Below are 18,399 nucleotides of genomic sequence, written 5' to 3' on the forward strand. Positions count from 1 at the left end.
TTTCTTTTTACACCTGCCAAGATTTTACCTGAACATCTGACAATCAAACTTCAAGCATAATTTAACCGCATCCTTCATCCTGTCAGTGGTTCTTTTTTAATAGGTAAAACTCAACAAGCTAAAACAAAACAAAAAAATGTCCACATCCTGTTTTATTCCTGATGTAAAATGTCCGTCAAACTGGGAAATGTAACCCTTACTAAGGTGACACGGTCATCAAACGTGTGGGACTGACTGGTACGGAAAGTCACCCGGATGCTCACGTGGAATATGATCTGAATATCTGCTTGGATCTTTAAAGACTTATTATTTTATGCATCGAAAAGGCAAAATGTACAGATAATTGTAATGCACTCAGCTATGTTCGTCGCTGGGAATATAGTTAAGATTCCTCAACGGCTACGTCATAAATACTTGAGATTTCTCCCAATGACTAGCACACATTATAGCTTTCTTTAGGTGTGTCAAACACCCAGAGAAGAATACAAAAGGTCCGGCTGACTCGTAGGACATGTTTTTCAAGCTTCCAAACACTATCTCTGTCAAAGAGTCAGCTGGGGGAGAATGTCTAAGGAATGACTTGATCAAAAAGTTCATTCACTAATAAAACAATTAATTTACTGTTATTTACTGAAGCGACCCTCTGACTATTGTTTAGCACTTTAACGGAGACCAAAATATGTAGGCAATGCTACTGTTGGGTTATAAAATCCTCATTTGTTTGTTTTAATTAAATTGTACTGTTACATATGTTACAATCAGCAAATCTGCAGCTGCCATTTGTGGTCCAGTTATCTTGACTGAGGATCATGCTGATGACCCTTCAAAATTACCAGTTGCAGTTTAGGAATTCCCATCTCATGTCTAGCAAAAAAACGTACCAACAATATCATTTGTTTACGTTTTTCCATTCCTACTCCTGCAAAGTAGTCAGGGATTCTTGTTGATGTTTGAGTTTGACTTGTCTGAGGATGAGTAGGATTTGTCAAACCGAATAGTCAGCATGATAATGTTTTCAAGTAGGACAGCACAACACATCGTAAATGTATCGTTAAAACAAAATCACTGTTCACAATGTGCTTATCGCAAAGAACCACACAGATTAAATAAGTGTTAGCTAATCATTTAAGTACCACGCATCCAGCCTCTCTGCACACCTAATATAGTTGTTAACATTTGTCATTTTATGTAGCAATAAAAAGCAAAGTTGTTTTATTTTATTTTTTTTTTTAGCAGCTGGATTTATCCAGGGTCTGTGTTTGCTTTAAACCTAAAGCAGAATGAAAGTAACACTTTTTAATTTATTCTTTACTTACCGCAGGCCATATCAGTATCACAACCCTCACAAATATTATTGCGTATCGCACTTTTCCCCAATATTGTGCTGTCCCCATTTACAGCTTTACTACAAGATAAATAACTGACATTTATTCGAACCACTATAAAGCAGAACAATCATACATTTGTTTACTGATCTCTTGTTTTGCACTGTGCTTTATGGGTATTTATTATCATGGGGGTGGGGGGTGACTTAGTTTATTTTTGTTATTTTACAGGTTTAAAAAAATGCTTAACTAACCAACTGAAATTATTTAAAAAGTGGAAAATTAAACATTTGTAATTTTCACAGGTTTCAATGTAGGCTGAGGGAAATAAATCATAATATTCATTTTTAACCAACACACGTGATCTTTTTGATCATTTGAAAGGTTTTTTTTTTTTTTTTTTATCTGAAACGACTCTGCTAACGTACTTTAACTGGGACAAAGATATGTAACTGATGCCTCCTTTAGGCTATAAAATGTTAAATTGTGCTCTTCTCTTTCATAGAATCTTACATAGAGACCGGTGTAGCTGTTAGAACCAAACTATGAGTAAATTAAATCAAGATTAGCTTAATTAAAAACAACATCACTCCAACACATTTACAAAAACAGAGGGAAATAATGGGCTCTTGTGCCCAAAAGCTAAATAAACCTACTCCGTTTTATTACATTCAGTGTCAGACATCACACAGGCTGTCTTTGTTACATCTGGTGACTTGAAAACAGCGAATAACGCTTGAACAACAAGCCAAATCCTCATCAATCTCAGCTGGAGACAGCCAACTCAAGTTAGCAACTGTTAGCAAGCTAAGCTGCCACTGTAGCGTTAAAGCTTTCAAACTGTGTTAAAGCAGACCTATTTTCCCTCGACTGAAGCTCTTGAATGTTTCAGTCTCTGCTGACACATTCCTTTCATTCCACAGAGGCACTGGCTTCAAGCTGACAGGACGTCTGGACAGTTTCAGCTGCCCAAAGTTTACCGAAACCCTCTGGTAGAGGACCAACATTAGCCAGCCGTTAGCTCACTCAGCTAACGCTAGCCAACTGATTGGCTTTCCGAGTTTAAAACTTTCCGTACTAGTTTATTAATTAGGCCGAATACACAATGGAAAACAGGTCGAGTTCTTACCCTTTATAATAAGCCTTGACCCGGACTTGGTGGGAATTCTCTCCGGGGTGGGACATGGTGCTGTCCCGCAACGTCGGCATCATAAGCTCCGCCGCGGACACCGATACCTCCCTTCCCTCTTCAGCGGTGTGGGTGTGCACCACGCCCCGAAACACTGAGATTCAAGAGTCCCCCGACACGGAATGACCCAGAGTCAGAGGATGGTGAAAACAGAGGTTCCGGGCTTCCTCGGCCAAATCAAATTAACCTATAAAGTAAATAAAAACTTGCAGGTCCGCCAAGCAACTCCCTACCGCAAAGGCCTAGCGACGGACCGAACCAATGTAGGAATGTTCGGGGAGGCGGATAACCAACCTTAACACCCAAACGGACACGAAAAACATATATAATTTAAACTCTTACATGTACCTAAAGATGTATAGTAAATACGATTTAAAAATCGGCCTTTTAAAATAACCTTTATCCAAAAAAAAACCACTTCTATCGTTTAAGCATCACTCTGACTGTACCAACAACAACGCTCAGCCGCACAGTGCTGCCTTCGAGTTCAACACATCAGCTCGGAAATAGTTAAAGCTTTCAAGAGACTTCCTCTCTTTCAGGCTCTCTGGCGCGGAAATAACAGAATGGGCCAACAACAAAGGTGTCTGCTATTTTAAGTTTGATTTTAATAGCAGCTTGGTACATTTGTTGTGCTTTGATAAAGAAATGAAAATGGGCATAGACAATAAGATTAATATAATTGCGTTGATTGGTAATTGTTTAAGAAATAGGCTGTATTTTACAATAAAATGCTTGCTAGTCATATTATTATAATTTAATTTTACAGCCAATCTTTATGGAATCCACATAATATACCTTATAATGATAAATAAACACACAAAACAACTGCATTTATTTGTTCACACCCATAAATAATAAAAAAAACGTTTGTTAGTACCATGGTGATCAATCAAGTCAATATGTTGGAATCTTTAAGGTAAAGACTTCTTTAGGATCTGAACGGCCTATAATCTGAGTTTTCAGAGAAAAAAACTATTGCAGCTCAGATGTCACAGGCAGTTCTTAAATGCTGCATGAGTTAAACCCCTTCAGCTGAAGAAAGAGACTCTGGACAGATATCCATATCCAGGCGAATCGCTCCTGAACGAATAAACAAACAAATAAAAACATAATTCTTGGCAGGTTCTGATAGACTTAGGAGCTTTGCAGGGTCCACTCCGCCTCTTGTACACTGCACCACACATAAAGAGGTTCCAGATCTTCTAAAGGATATTTATACATTTATACAGAACAATGTTTTCAGTAATCACATAATTAATTAGTAAGTTACAATACTAACTCTATACACCCTATAGATTTTTTAATTTAAAATATAGTAAGTGGGGAAAAAAATCTTAGATCATTACTGTGTTACCTTGCCTAATTGTATAGAAGATAATGAGGGTACATTTATCTAAATATGAGTTAAGAGTCTGGCTTTTTATCTACAGTATGTCAGTCTGGTACCTGTTCTGTTCACACACCATTCAACTGTAAATAACTGAATATACCCAAGTGGAGATCCTGGCTCCGAACCCCAGTTTGGCCGGAGCTCTGGCTACGCCTCATACCATCATCATCATAAAGCCAACCACCCATTCTGCACCCCCTACTTCCTCCTTATCCAAGACGGCAGTCTGTGAAATAAACAACAACCAGTTGAGTGATGCCTCAGCAGAAGTGAGATCATCAGATGTTACTTGATGTCTTCAGTAACCATTGTTTGGGGTTTTTAATGGTGGAGAGTGTTTATGTGGATCATTTTACAGCATATATCTGGTGTTATTTTCTATTCATCATCTTTTTTTCTGAAAAGTACATTTTAGAGTGTAAAACCAGCTAAAATGAAACGTTATCAAATATTTTCAAAAGACTTCATCTACAGTTTCTTGTATTTTTTCTGTGATGAATGAGGTAGACTTTAAAAACATAACCTGTGGATATGTTCAGTCATTGATCTTCATCTCTGTCTTGTCCTTCCTAACTCTGCAGCATGCTCTCTCTCACCTCAACCACTCTCCTGTATTTCTGTGACATCCAACAGGCCACAGCCTGAGGGTAGCTCCCAAAGCCCGACAGCTTAAGCCTGTTACTGTCACAGCATCGAATGACACCAAGTTTACCAATTTTCCTGTGAACAGGCTGGTCGTTTCCAACACCCAGTCCCGATCATCTACTGCCCTATCTACCACAGGCATGTTTGCTCATATACTCAAGACTTATATCCCAGCTGCAACGGTGCAACCTCAGCCTCCTCCTCCTTCCCACAGGTGCAGAGTCAACCTATCTAGCTACATGCAAAAGTTTCCAGACAAACATCTACAAGTCCTGTTCTTCCATGCAATCCACCTTTTTATGTTCTATTGTGCTGCATTTTGGGTGACCTTTTAGCAGAAATACCAACCTTTACATATAATCAAGTTTTGCTGGTGTAGACATCTACACAGCATTAAAAACAATATAACACTCCACATGGGTTTGGTGTGAAACAAAGGATGAACATGTATAAAAACACCTTATGGCCACTGTTAAGTATGGTGGAGGACCTGTGAGGCTGTGGGCTTGTCTGCCTTCCAAAGGCCCTCGGGACCTTGTTAGAACACAAGGCACCATAAACATTTAAATACTAGGAGATTTTAGAGAAAAATCTGTAGGTTTTTACCATAAAACCTGAAATTGGGGCATCATTGGGTCTTTTAAAAGGATAAGGAGACAAAGCATGTGGCCAAATCAACACAGAAAAGAGTCACAGCATACAAAATGATTCTTCTTCCATAAACACCTTGGTTTAGAAATGTAGATTTTATAGAAAACCTGTGGGGTGAGCAGAAGAGGAAGAACATAAGGGAAGTGTCGAATAGAATATGCAAAGAGGAATAGTCAGAGAACTACTTTCCCACTGACAAAAGAGAAAAGGGTTTCCTATAACTGCTCCACTAGTGACAACAAAATATTAATTAATTTCTAAGCTTTTTACATATCTTTCCTGGGGGTACCAGTATGGGGGAAGGGCTGTAAAAACCAAGTACTACCAATACTTTAAGGGTCACAAGATTGTAATTAGTGACCATATAGCTGATGGTTTTGGAGTTTACTCATATTTGTTGACTTTAAACACAACTGGGGAAAGTGAGACTTGGAGGGCTGACTTATGACCTGCCAGGGGCACATGGCTAAAAAAAAGGACAAAAACTGTGAGCTGCATCAGTGTTGGTGAAAGGCGTCATCCACTCGTAGTTTCCCTCTAAGACCTTCATCCAGCATCAGAAAGTCTTTGATACACTCAGACTATCTGTACCTCTTAACTGCCTGCAGCTGCTTCTTGCAGGATTTGAGAATACACAAGGACTGCTATGCTGCACGGATCATAAGTTGGTGTGCCTGCTTCTTTATCACTCCGCATGGCTGAGACAGAAATGTATGGTGGCTCCATAATATTTGCACTCTTTCCACTCAGATTCATTGTTCACTGCACAAAATGTCTCACTGTGCTGAGATCTGGCTGTTAGGGCTGCAGGCTGTGACAGCCCAGTGGAGTCTGGGGAGTCTCCAGAGAACATTTGCTCATGCAGATCGGTTTGTAACACTGGTCCAAAACAAAGGAGCTGAGTTTTGTGTTTGTTAAGTCATGCAAAACCCACTTTTTTAGCCCTTAAATACATTTTGTTGTGTACTTGGAGTCTGTAGGAGTGCAGAAATATTGAATTTAGTCTCCCTAGGTGCTGCGTAGATATCTTTCTACTCTGTTTGGGTCATATTTTTCAGTCCGTTCAGTTTGATCTATCATCTGATATGTTTTCTGAACTGTTACGTCATAGTATTTGCTGCAGAGCAGCTAAATAAGGTCATGGCTGATCAATTTTGTGTTTTTTATTTCTCACTGTGATTTTGTAGTCCAAGCTCAAGTAGGGTGACACTGCTAGAGGATAAGCCTAAATGTTTGGTTGTTGTGTTATGGATGTATGACTTTGTGGCCTTTTCTAATAATATCTTTGCTGCCCTAATTAAATATATCTACCCTTGGTGTATAAAGCCACACAATAATTACACCCTCCCACAGCATCAGAACCTCTTTGAAGTGCCTGGTTACATTTTATTTTTCATGGCAATGTATCCACTTCAGTGAGGAAATTCCTCTTTATTTTCATGAAGCACTTCACGGAAAAGGTCTTCAGCAACCTCCGCCAGTATCAAGAAGGATTTGCTGAAAGACTTCATCTGATTAAGAAGTCAGTTCCTTCTGTCTATGGAAAAAACAGACAGCAAAGCGGTAAGCTGCAAATAACGTTAAAATGACTACAAACTATTTTAGACATGAATTTATTGTGTGTTGATATGACGTCCTGGCCATTGTTTTGATAGCAGTAGCATCGTGCCTTCTGCTTATGTTAGTGCTGTGTGCTGCTTTTAGCTCCTTGAGGAGTTTTTTGAATATTATTATTACATAAACGGTTTAGCATTGTTTTTTTGCCATTTTTGTCTTGTTTCTGTGCTGCTAGATACTTGTATCTCTGTTATCAAACTACAAAAAATGGCCGAATGGGTTAAAGTGCAGCGCACCTTGACCTTGAGGGTCGGAGGGGTGTTAATTGCCTCAGTAGCATTTAAAGAGACAGCACCAAAACATGTTGCTCTCAGACGAACCTCAGAACCGGGTGTTAACGAGGGACTGTGGAGCTACAATAACAAGGAATTCATACCAAAGCATTGCATTTCCACTTTATATAGACAACTGAATGATTTAAGTTTGAAAAGGAAGGATTTAAAAGCATGATATGTCCCCTTTGAAGTTTCATCTCACTAACAGCTATTGGTCTATTTCATGCATGCAAAGGTATTTTAGGAAAAATATACAGAGATTTAAATATGTTAAAATATGTTTAAAGATAAAAAAAATGAAAGGATGTTCTTTTAAGGCAAAGATGTTCCCCATTCTCCACAATGTTATTGGTGAATGAAAGACTAAATGATTGAATGAATGCCTTTCAAGTGGAAAAGAACAAAGGACAGAAAAAAGGAGAAAGTATTAAAAGTTCATTTAAATCTAAAGTTTTATCTTGCAACATGGTGCCAGAATACATGTGCACATGTCAAAATAACATACAATTAATCTGCTTTGTTCTTTTGTTTTCATTGTTAATGTGACATCTTTATTTGGGACAGGTATAAATTATTATTTTTATTGTTTCTATGCCTCTTTATTAAAAAAGGGTAAAGGCTCTAAATAAAATGTGACAGTTGAAAGCAGATTTAGGATTTTATTCTACCGCTTGTATTTTAGTAAACAACCACTAGAGGTCGCTGTTTACAGTCTTCATCTGCACTGATCTCAGGTTGATTTCTCTGTGCTTGGATTTGTTCTTTTATCCTTCTTCCTTTTATTTTTCACTGTAAAACCTACTGGTGATAGTTACAGGTAATGTAAAATATTATGGAAACCTACCAAACGGACTGCAGCGGGTGAATAAGAACAGAACGTGACAAATCTAGCCCAAATATAAAAAAATACTAGCTGCATCATTTATATTCTTAAAAAATACTTGTATGTAATATAATGCCTCGCAGAAAATATTTACCCCCGTTGGACCTTTTCACATTTCTCTTGTTTTTACCACAAAAATTCTATGTATTTTATTGGGATTTTATGTGACAGACCAACGCAAGGTGATGTGTGATTGCAGAGAAATCCCGTTTGTTTTGTGTATGGGACATAAATGGAGATCAGCTATGTTGTAATGAAAAATGTGAAATATTTCTTTGAAACATCACTATTTTGCTCTACTATGTGTTGCTTTATCACATAAAATACAGTGAAGCTTGTGGTCACAAGCCGAAAGTGCATAGTAATACATTAAAACGATTCCCAAACAGAAACAATCTGTTTACATTCCTTTATTTGAAACCGTTGCAGAAAGACTTGCAGTTTTTAACTCTGAATACAGATTAAAATAGATTCTGAAATTGCTTTATAAGTGCAAACAAGTACATTTCTCTACTGAAAAATACTACCCTTCCTAATATGCACAGGGAATGTGGTGGCTGGATGGGAAAGCCATCGATGGAATGTCTGAAGTGTACCAGCATGAATGCGAAGCTACACTGTTTGTACAGAAAGAAGGTTTCCATGCACACCGTTTGGTTTACAAGGCTACTGTGCAAAAAAATGTTGCATTTTAAGACTTATTAGCATTTTGTAAGTATGATACTGAAATGACTAAGATGATGGCAGCTGGATGCTCCAGATGAGGTTGATCTGTTTTCAGGCACTGCAAAGGCTAATTTATACATTCCCAAATCAGGTAATGGTCTACTGTAACATTCAATGTATTTCAAGGTATTTCCTGCTCCAATAAATAATTTGGCACCAATGAGATGTAGAACAGAATGTGATCGAAAGATAGAAGTCCAGTCTATTCTATCTAGTCTGTTTCAGTAGCTAGCAGGCCAAATCAAACTACATGTAAAGTACAGTGTTACCCTAAAGCTCTTATTTTCTGTGCTGAGGCTTTATATTTTATTGCATCGACACTCTGTGCAGACAACTGGGACAATTTAAATCCAACATGCATGTAACTGCATGAATAAATACCCCTGAATCCCTCCGATATCTAATAATCAACATATATTGTGAAGATTTCTGATAAAAGTGACCGATGACACATTACAGGAAAAGAAAGGGTAAAAAAAGAAGAAGAAAAAAGCTGGTTATTAAAATAATAAAACAGGCAAAGAATAATAAAAGGAAAGCATTTTCATGTCCTTCCACAGCTGAACTACAGTACGTTGAAAAATCTAAAATCATAAATTAATGTATAAAAACAGAATGGAGCCTTCTTCTGTGAAAGTGGCTTCAACATGTTTGTCTCGGGTTCTTGTCCTCCCCATCGGAATAAAAGTAGAGAAAGATTTTTCCAATATGCAGCAGCAGCAAAGCGCGTGGAAGTTACTGATGCATTTATCTCCTCCGAGCACAAGCAGAGCAGAAGGGCGGGATGAAGCTTTTGAGAGAAAATGCTTTCGCTGGACGACGGCTCAGCTCAGGGAACGCTGCCAGATCCGAGCACATCGCTCTCTGCGGACATAGACTTGAGCAGCTCCTCCACCCAGCGGACCTCAGAGGCCACCTGCTCGGCCAGCGACTCGTAGCGGTTTTCCAGTCGTCCGAACTTGCGCTTGAGGTTGTTGGCAGACTGCATGGTGAGCCGGGCGTCCTCCTGGCACTTCCTTCGCTGGGTCTGCGTGCGCTGAAGCTCCTGTCGGATGTGGCTCAGGTCGGCGGATATGCTCTGGTTCTCCTCCTTGTACCAGCCCTCTTTCTCCTCATAGATGGACAGCAGTGCTGCTACATCCTCTTGGCATGAGCGCTGATTGCGCTCCAGCTCCTTCAGGCCCTCTTCAGCTGCAGCAATCTCCTCAAGCACCTGGGAGAAGCGCTCGAAGTTCACGTAAGTGTTGTTCGGAGGCATGCTGGAGTGGGACTTGATGGTGTACTCCTTCAGCCGAGTGGTCTTCAGGCGCCGACGCTCCGTTTTGTGATCCCTGTCCTCCTGGCGCACGTTGCGCCTTTTAATCACCTGGAGAAGAAAAAACAAAGATCAGAAATCGAGAGCACAGCCCATCAATGATGGCAGTGACAGAAAGCAGGGGTCCTTCACATTTTTAGGCCAGAATTCCAGGCTTTTCAAGACTCAAAACAGATGAAAGGAACTGATGGATGATGGGCAGAGGAACAGACAAATCGAAGGCTGGGCTGACAGACGGATGGATGTATTAAGACAATAATAATCCAAACAATTTTTGTTTGATTTTCATAATTAATCCTGACTTGGAAAACATTTCATGAGTTTTCCAGCTTGTGGGGAAACCCTGAGATAAGGTCCCTGGACTTTAAATGAGACTCTGAAACATCCCGTAAACACTGGGCCTCTGGTAACCAGAACAAGGAAATTAATAGAACTTTTTCCTTTATATGCTGCATCTGTCCACCTGAGAACAAACCTTTAAGGAATTACAATAAAGCAAAAGCATAAACGTTATTTTCAAACGGTACGAAGCCTAAACTTGCCTGAAAAACTAAGATCAAACAAGTCTGTACATATGAGCAATACCTTAGGGATTAAGGACCATGTCTGTTAATGAGGAAGGTGAAATAAATACCCACCTTAATCCAGGGATGCTCAAGACTGTCATCAATTGTCATCCTCTTCCTACAAAAACAGAAATCACACATCAAGTTGATGAAGACGCATTTGCTTAACTTAACATGAATCCATTAGCTTCTTTACTTTGGATCTTTGACCAACAGGCGGCGTATAAAGTCCTTGGCCAGCTCGCTGGTGTTGCTGAAATACTCCTCGTCAAAGTCATAATTGACAGCAGAAATGTTGGTCAAAGTCTCCTGTTTGGTCTCGCCGAGGAAGGGTGACGCACCGCTCAGTCTAACAGGAAAAAGAAAGGCTTTGCTGTCAGATCTAATGTGACTTAAGAAATGATTCAACTGAATGCTGCAATGTGGAGCATTACTCACAGAATGTATGTGATCACTCCGATACTCCTGCAAACAAGAAAAGATGAGTAAAGATAAATGAAAACTGTCAGACAGGCTGGTAAACAGCTTTAGATGAGGGGGGAGGAAGACTCCTCACCACATGTCTGCCTCCAAGCCGAGCGGCTCATAGTTGACTATTTCTGGCGCTGTAAAAAGCACGAAAGAATGAAAGCTTTAATTACAACCAGATGAGATTTGAAGGCAAAGATTTTCCATTTACGAGGTTTTAACTCAGAGGCCTGCATGAACTGAGCTCAGCTGTGAGGCCTTACCCACAAACTCTGGAGTTCCAAAGATGTTCTTGAACTCGTTTCCAGCTTTGATCTGGTGAGCGATCCCAAAATCAATGAGCTTGATCCTGGGATTGGGAACGTTCTTATCCAGCAGCATGATATTCTCAGGCTGAAAGATTAAACCAAAAAAGACATTTTACGAGAATTAAAGCAACATGGAGACATTCTTCTTTTAAACAGAAAAAAAGTCATATAAACATGCAGTGATCTCCAATTATGAAACATATTTTATTCCTACTAATTTGGATGAAAATGCCAGTTACCATTATCCATATATACATACTTTTCCACTCAGATTTCCGGAGTTCTCAGTCCTTCTCTAGCTAATGTCTAAACTATAAATGTAAAAAGGTATTACTTTATAGCAGGTATTTCTACAGTGGTCCAGTTTTAAATATGAAATCTGCAAAAACCAGAGACAGGCAGATGTACTGGAAGTAAAGACAGGTGGATGCATGAACCAATGGATGGGTGGAGTAATGATGGACAGACTGATAAATGGAGACTGGGATGGATCGATGGATAAACAAACAGCTTAATGGATGAAAGAACAGATGGAGCCACAGATTAAAACCTTTAGACGGGGTACGGGTAGAAGAGGGGATGAAAATTCAAAATATTTCACGCCGTCTTTTTTTCTCTTATACTTTTTCACAGCAGTAAAAAAAACTTGAATCTGATGACACATTTTTCCCTTCTTTTCCAGACTACATGGGAACTCTGAAACACATTGATGAGAAGGTAGGAGCATTGATATAGAGGAGTTTTTAAAACCCTTCACACTTTGACTCTATTGTTTTAACAGATAACCAGAAAAATTATCCATTTTTTTTTTCCAGTCTTACTTTTGTGCTTAGTTTCAATTTGTATATTTAAACCTCTATGAACCGTAACACCTGAGCTCCTCAATAGTGTTTAGTTTCCCACTGCCCCCCCCTCCCGCCAGACTGCTGACCTTTAGATCAAAGTGGGCGATGCGCTTGGAGTGGAGGTAGTGGACTCCGTCCAGGATCTGCTTGAGGAACTGCGTGGCCTCCTCCTCGGTCAGGGACTCTTTCTCAGCCAGGAAGTCGAACAGCTCTCCACCTGACACGAGCTCCAGGATCAGGATCACGTCCGTCTTGTTCTCGAAGATGTCATGCAGGGTGATGATGTTGCTGTGCTGGATTTCCCGCAGGATGTTGACCTCGCGCTCAATCTCCTCGCGGCTTACCCCGCGCCGGCTGGACGACAGGCGGCGCTTCTTGATGAATTTGGCTGCGTACTCGTCACCCGTGCTCTTCTCCTTGCACTTCCGGACGATGGCAAACTGTCCGCTGGAGAGAGGGAAGACCAGAGTTGTGTTAAATCAACACCTTACTGATCCTTGGACATAATTTTCAGGAGCCTTAAAGAAATAGAGTCGACTTATGTATCAACAGAACTAAAGTACAAGTAAGAAGTTTACCACCTTCAACTTGCTGTCATGGTGGAGATGAATGTCATTATTTTTCTTTTTACTTTTAATGATGCATTTGAGCTGTTCTTGTTCAAAGGGTGGAATGATCAGCCAACATACAACTTCAGCTATTTTTAAATGCAATACTTGGGGGGACAAGTTCTCTAATTCATACTGTTAATATTATACATACAAACTCAATTATATACAAACACACCCACTAAGATTTGGGGAAATGATCTTTAGGCAGATGCACCTCAACCACACACTTTAACGATAAATTGACCCGCTTCAAGCACGCTGTTTTTCTGGATATCTGACTACTCTTCTTATCAGAAAGGGAAGAGCTCTGGCTTTTAATATTTTTCACAATTGTTCAACCGGGTTCATGTTAGGAGGTTAGGGGAGGCCATTCAGAAAGCTTAAGGTGAACATTTCAAACACTGTTTGATTTGGAACACCTAACTGTGTCTAAACTGTCACTCTAACTTAAAAGAAAGCTGGTTATGATGTTTAAGAACAAACCAGCTTCCATAAACATGGAGATGCTGGAACACCAAGGTTGCTGTCCAGCCTGAGACTAAGACAGCACCAACCTAGAAAGAAGCTGCAATTTGCCTATTTTCTGTTGGACATGTCAAAAACCTTGTTTCATGATCAGACGGGACAAAGATTCAGCTATTCTCCCACAATGAGAAGAAAGCATGGTGGTGGCAGCATCATGCTGTGTGGCTGTTTCATTGTTGACAAAATGAAAGGAATAATAATAAATGAGAGGTATCCATAAAGGGTTGAAACTTGGACACATTTGGATGTTCTAACATGGTGATGATCTGTAACACACATCTCTGATAGATTAATTTATAGATTAACAACTTATGTTAACCTTCCACAATGATCCTGCCCTCAAATCTCTCCATTTTTTTGTGGACTATGCTGGAAAACTGGGTCTGTCCTAAAGCCCTATAAAAATTCAAGCAATTTAATTTAACTTTACTAACTCTGCCCAATAAGCAAATGTTATTTTGCCAGAAGTTTTTCAAATCCCACAGAAATTAGGTGATTATTCTGCAAGCTGCTAAGGGACTTTTTCCAAATATTAACGGGAGTATATATATATATATATATATATATATATGAGCCTACATGTATAGTTTTGACCCGGTGTAAATTAGACAAAAAAGTGACAACAATGCTAATTTATGCGCCTAATTGCTGTAGCATAAGTTATTTTTTAAAAGAGGGAAAAAAAAGAAAACTAGTAAAATCAAAGCACAAATATGACAGCACGATCCTCCCCTGAATTATAGTTTATTTACTGCCACTTTGATATATGCATGCTTGGTTTAGCAAACCCAAACACTCCAGCAGAGTCCTAATGTTTCGAAACAGCCCAACACAGCAGAGGAGGAAAGTGACTGAGAGGCACTGACGTCACATTTTTTGCTGCATTACTGCAGAAAGAAATTAGCCAAGGCAGGAAGGTAGGTCAATCTCTTTAAAAAAAAAAAAAGAAAAAATAGATGACTCGTCTGGAAAAGTGTCCAGTGCAGCATAAAAGTGCATTAAATTATATTTTATGTTGCTGATGCAACCTTGTTATGATCTTGGCTTGTTGGCAGCCTAACGTTGACACCTAACAGATCAATAAACTCTGCGTGGTCCAGATACACCTATTATCATAAGAAACAGATCACTTGAGTTCACCTATACAGGCTGAGGAAGCCATATTTTGAGAAACATTAAGTGTTTTGGTTACATCTCTACTTGTAATGAAAAGCTACGGTAATGAAAATCCAACGGTCGGGTGAGTGTGGTTCATACCTGCCCAGCTCTTCTCCCATCTCATAATAGAGCTCAACATCTTCCTGCCTGAAGCCAGCCATGGTGCTGACTCTAATGATGAGAGGAGGAAGTCCTGCAGACGTCCTGCAAAGTAAAAAGACAGAAAAAGGAATTATACAGGTGCGTATCAACGACTTATAGCATCATCAACAAGCTTAATAGATTTCAGCAATTGATTTCAAAAAGTAAAACTTATATATTGCATAGATTCATTACAAAATATATTTTAAAGCATTTATTTCTGTTAATTTCGATAATTGCAGCTAAAGAAAATACCATTTCCCTGAAAAGTAGAATATTAAATAAGACCAATTAAAAATTATTAGTCATGTCATGGCCCCCACAGTCATGTCGAAGACTGCTGACCTGACAGCCTCCAGGAGGGTAAACCACAAAGTCAATGAAGCCAGCTGTTCACAGAGTGCCTTATTCAAGCATAGTAATGGAAAGTTGAGTGGAAGGAAAATGTCGCATGATGTCCATTGTGAAGTTCCACTGCAATATCATCTGCTGGTGTTGTTCCACTGTGTTTTAAGTACAAAGACCGCACAGCAATATACCAGACATCATGCTTTGATCTGCTTTTGAGCTTTATGGTGATGCCGATCTTATTTCCCAGAAAGATCTGGGACCTGCCCACAATGCTAAACGTAAAGGAACATGTGGTTTAATAGCCATGGTATCACAGTGCTTGATTGGACGACAAACTCGCCTGATCCATTTCCAACAGAAACTCTATATAGCACTGTCAAGAAGAACATGAGGCCCCACAGCCAACAACACAGAGGACATGAATGCTAGGATTAAAGCAAAGTTGACACCTTCAGCAGTTTTTTCTGAAAACTGAATTTTGAGTTTCCATCTCTGAATGGATTAACTTTTCGCTGCGACTCTAAAAGCTTCAGAAACCGAAATAAGCCACTATTTTGGATAACAGCCTACATTATAACGTAGCATAGGACTTCTGCAGCTCTTCTTACTCTGCCTCGTCTCCTCCTTATTTGGTCCTAGTGAAAACAGCTTTAGTTTTCAGACACTTTGAGGCTGATGTCAGACCTCTGCATACCAGTCTTACTGAGATCATCTCCTGCTCAATTAAAGGGCCCCGGAACGTTCTCACGCTGAGATGCTTTACCTTTTATTTCTTGACTCTGCACGTAATTTAAGCAATTCTTAAAAAAAGAAAAAAAAAAGACATTGATCGAAGACACAAAATCTCACGTTTTTGTTAGAGGCAAGGGGCGGACTTTTCCTGAGAAATACAATTGATAAAACAGCAAAGCAACGAACGTATTACACCACACACGATAAAATAAAATAAAAACACATACATGCCATTCTTTTATTCATGACTAAAGGAGTTTCGAGCATTAACAAGCGGAAACAACACGAACCCTGACAACGGAAGACAGCTAGCTATAGCTCGGTATATAACCTAGCTTTAAACACAGGCTCTCGTTATTTTATGTGTTTAAAGATTCTAAAAATCTACTAAAACGTAAATTATGACAGCAAAATACATATATGACCATATAAAAAGAGAAAACACTACAATAATGGATACTCACGGAACGGTTGGCTACAAGTACTTCATTCCTCATCCAAGTAGCCGAGTGAGTTCCCCGGTTTAGCACCTTCAACTCATTAACGGCTAGACACAAAACTTCCGGTTTTCCCCTTCAAACTAAAGGTTTTTCGAGCCTTGAGCAAGTTTATTCTTTTGTTTTTTTATTTTTTTTTTTCAAATTCACAGAAAATAATAGAAGGTTCAAATATGAAAATATGTCAACATACTATAAAATAATTAAAAAACAAGAAAAAAACAAATAAAATATAACTAAATAAAACAAGGGACTTATTCGCAAATATCAATGTTAAGTTAACAAAAATATATAAATGCATTTTTGAAATAAATAGCCAACTCACTGAATTCATAACAATTATTTCAATTTTTCAATAATTTATAAAACACATAATTAAGAAAATAAATGTGAAAACCATTAATAATAATAATAATAATACAATAGCAATACTAATTATTTTAGCATTATTAAATTATTAGCCATGTGTGGTAGTACATTGTGAATTTATTTTTACAGTCAGTCCGACCTACAAAAATTATTTGGCGGGATTTATAGTATGATGAACCATGTGTTTGGTCTGCATTTAAGTTGCTGTGCAAGTTAACCAGTGAAATGTGGAGCTTTATTTCACCAGCTCTAGTAAGAGCTGAAATCATTTCATGATGGAGGGTAGCAAAGGAAATACGAAATGAATAAATGAATGCGGAAATAATTACAGAAGATTTTAACACATTAACATCAAGTTCTAATTCATGAATTGCACATGTAGATATTCATTTCATAGTTAATACATTATTGATACATTTATACGAGTGTTCCTTTTTAAAAAAAATATAGTTATTACAATTTTTTTTAATTATCACATATGTTAGTCCAATGAGTCCACAGAACAACAAAGGGGGCTGCAAACTGCAAAGAGATTTGAAAAAAAAAAATGCCACACATGGGACGGTTTCAAGGCCAAAACCATCAGTGACCAAACAGAACAAAAAGGCCCATCTCACTCACAAAAAACCTTTTTAAAAATATTCTGTGGGTTGACAAAACAAATGTGAATTTTGTGGAAGTGGTGCATCCCGTTACATCTGGCATAAAACTAACAATAGTTTCTAGAGTGTATTAGAGTGTGTACTTAAGACCAAGACTACTTGTGGAAGAAGACAATGATCCCAAGTACACCAGTACACCTCTGAATGTCTCAAAAAGCCAAAAGAAAGAATGAAAAACTAAATGAATGTTTTGCAGTGGCCTAGTCAAAGTCTGGATTTAAAATCCAGTTGAGATGCAGTGGGATAACCTTAAACAGATTCATGAGTTATCTGTTTATGACCAAAACTCAAGCACACTTTATGAATGCAGCAAGAAAATAATAATATAATAATCCAGAGTCTACTTCTGGATGGCTAAAAAAAGAATGCTTCTGAGAAGAATGGGCCAAAAGTCCAGCAGATGTAGCAGCGCTTCACAATTTGATATATTTTATTTGATATATTGTGCATCTGTTGATAAAAGGTATTTAAAATAATATTTTTTCATTGAAAACATGATAACTTTTAGGATCTATTTCATGTGTAAAAATGCTAACTCTGTCGGACAAAGCAGCAAATTAGTCGGACAATGACTTGGGCTGGCTCTGTAATGATAAGCCGATATGATAATATCATAAATTTAATTTTCAATAATTCTCAATTACCTGTGAGCGTATAAACCCTTATTGTGAAGTTTTAAATTCTTCATGTTCCGCTAATGACGTGGACTTGACACAGGTAAATACACCAGAAGGAAAGACATGGAATGACATCAGGCTGAGAGTCCACCGCATCATGTCTGAATAACAAGATCGAGCATGCAACAGCAAGCATTAAAGAGGGCCCCAACTTTGAACTCTGAAAAGGAAATAATATTGATATAGCTGGATAGGTCAGTCGTAGAATTACTACTGCTTCTATTTTGAAGTATTCCGTTTTCTGATTGCTTTCTAGCGTTGTGGTTGCACCTATAAAACAGTAAGAAATAGTAAAGTGAATAGATAAAGAATTTGGAACCTGGACCTTTTCAAAATACCTTTCACAATTAAAAACACTGTTGAGGGTCAAAACGTTTGTTCCCTGACCGGGAATCGAACCCGGGCCGCGGCGGTGAGAGCGCCGAATCCTAACCACTAGACCACCAGGGACTATGTAGCATGACGAAAGC

General features: G+C 38.7%; 2 protein-coding genes, 1 long non-coding RNA gene and 1 other non-coding gene across 4 annotated transcripts in view; 1 reads left to right on the forward strand and 3 right to left on the reverse strand.

The window, feature by feature from the left end:
* Nucleotides 1–2,987, reverse strand: part of prkci (protein kinase C, iota) — a 46,099-nt gene extending 43,112 nt beyond the window's left edge. Inside the window, exon 1 of the mRNA XM_047367547.1 lies at nt 2,455–2,987. Coding sequence (XP_047223503.1) covers nt 2,455–2,537 — 83 coding nt within the window. The 5' untranslated portion in view covers nt 2,538–2,987. The remainder of the gene's footprint in view (nt 1–2,454) is intronic.
* The window catches only part of LOC124869600, a 46,534-nt gene extending 34,113 nt beyond the window's left edge, over nt 1–12,421 (forward strand). The window contains exons 3-4 of the long non-coding RNA XR_007038621.1: nt 12,044–12,078; nt 12,284–12,421. This is a non-coding gene — a long non-coding RNA (uncharacterized LOC124869600). The remainder of the gene's footprint in view (nt 1–12,043; nt 12,079–12,283) is intronic.
* dapk3 (death-associated protein kinase 3) lies at nt 8,373–16,295 on the reverse strand. The gene is made up of 9 exons (XM_047367548.1): nt 16,189–16,295; nt 14,600–14,704; nt 12,293–12,653; nt 11,317–11,446; nt 11,142–11,190; nt 11,024–11,050; nt 10,782–10,934; nt 10,658–10,703; nt 8,373–10,070 (listed from the first exon to the last, which is right to left on the reverse strand). The coding sequence occupies exons 2-9, from the start codon at nt 14,659–14,661 to the stop codon at nt 9,534–9,536; spliced, it is 1,365 nt and encodes a 454-aa protein (XP_047223504.1). The 5' UTR covers nt 14,662–14,704; nt 16,189–16,295; the 3' UTR covers nt 8,373–9,533.
* A 2,012-nt stretch (nt 16,296–18,307) lies between these two features.
* On the reverse strand, nt 18,308–18,379 carry trnae-cuc. The gene has a single exon. It is a non-coding gene; the product is annotated as a tRNA-Glu (tRNA).
* Between the last annotated feature and the right edge of the window lie 20 nt (nt 18,380–18,399).

Source organism: Girardinichthys multiradiatus, chromosome 6 (genome assembly GCF_021462225.1).
Source record: "Girardinichthys multiradiatus isolate DD_20200921_A chromosome 6, DD_fGirMul_XY1, whole genome shotgun sequence".
Lineage (NCBI taxonomy): Eukaryota > Metazoa > Chordata > Actinopteri > Cyprinodontiformes > Goodeidae > Girardinichthys > Girardinichthys multiradiatus.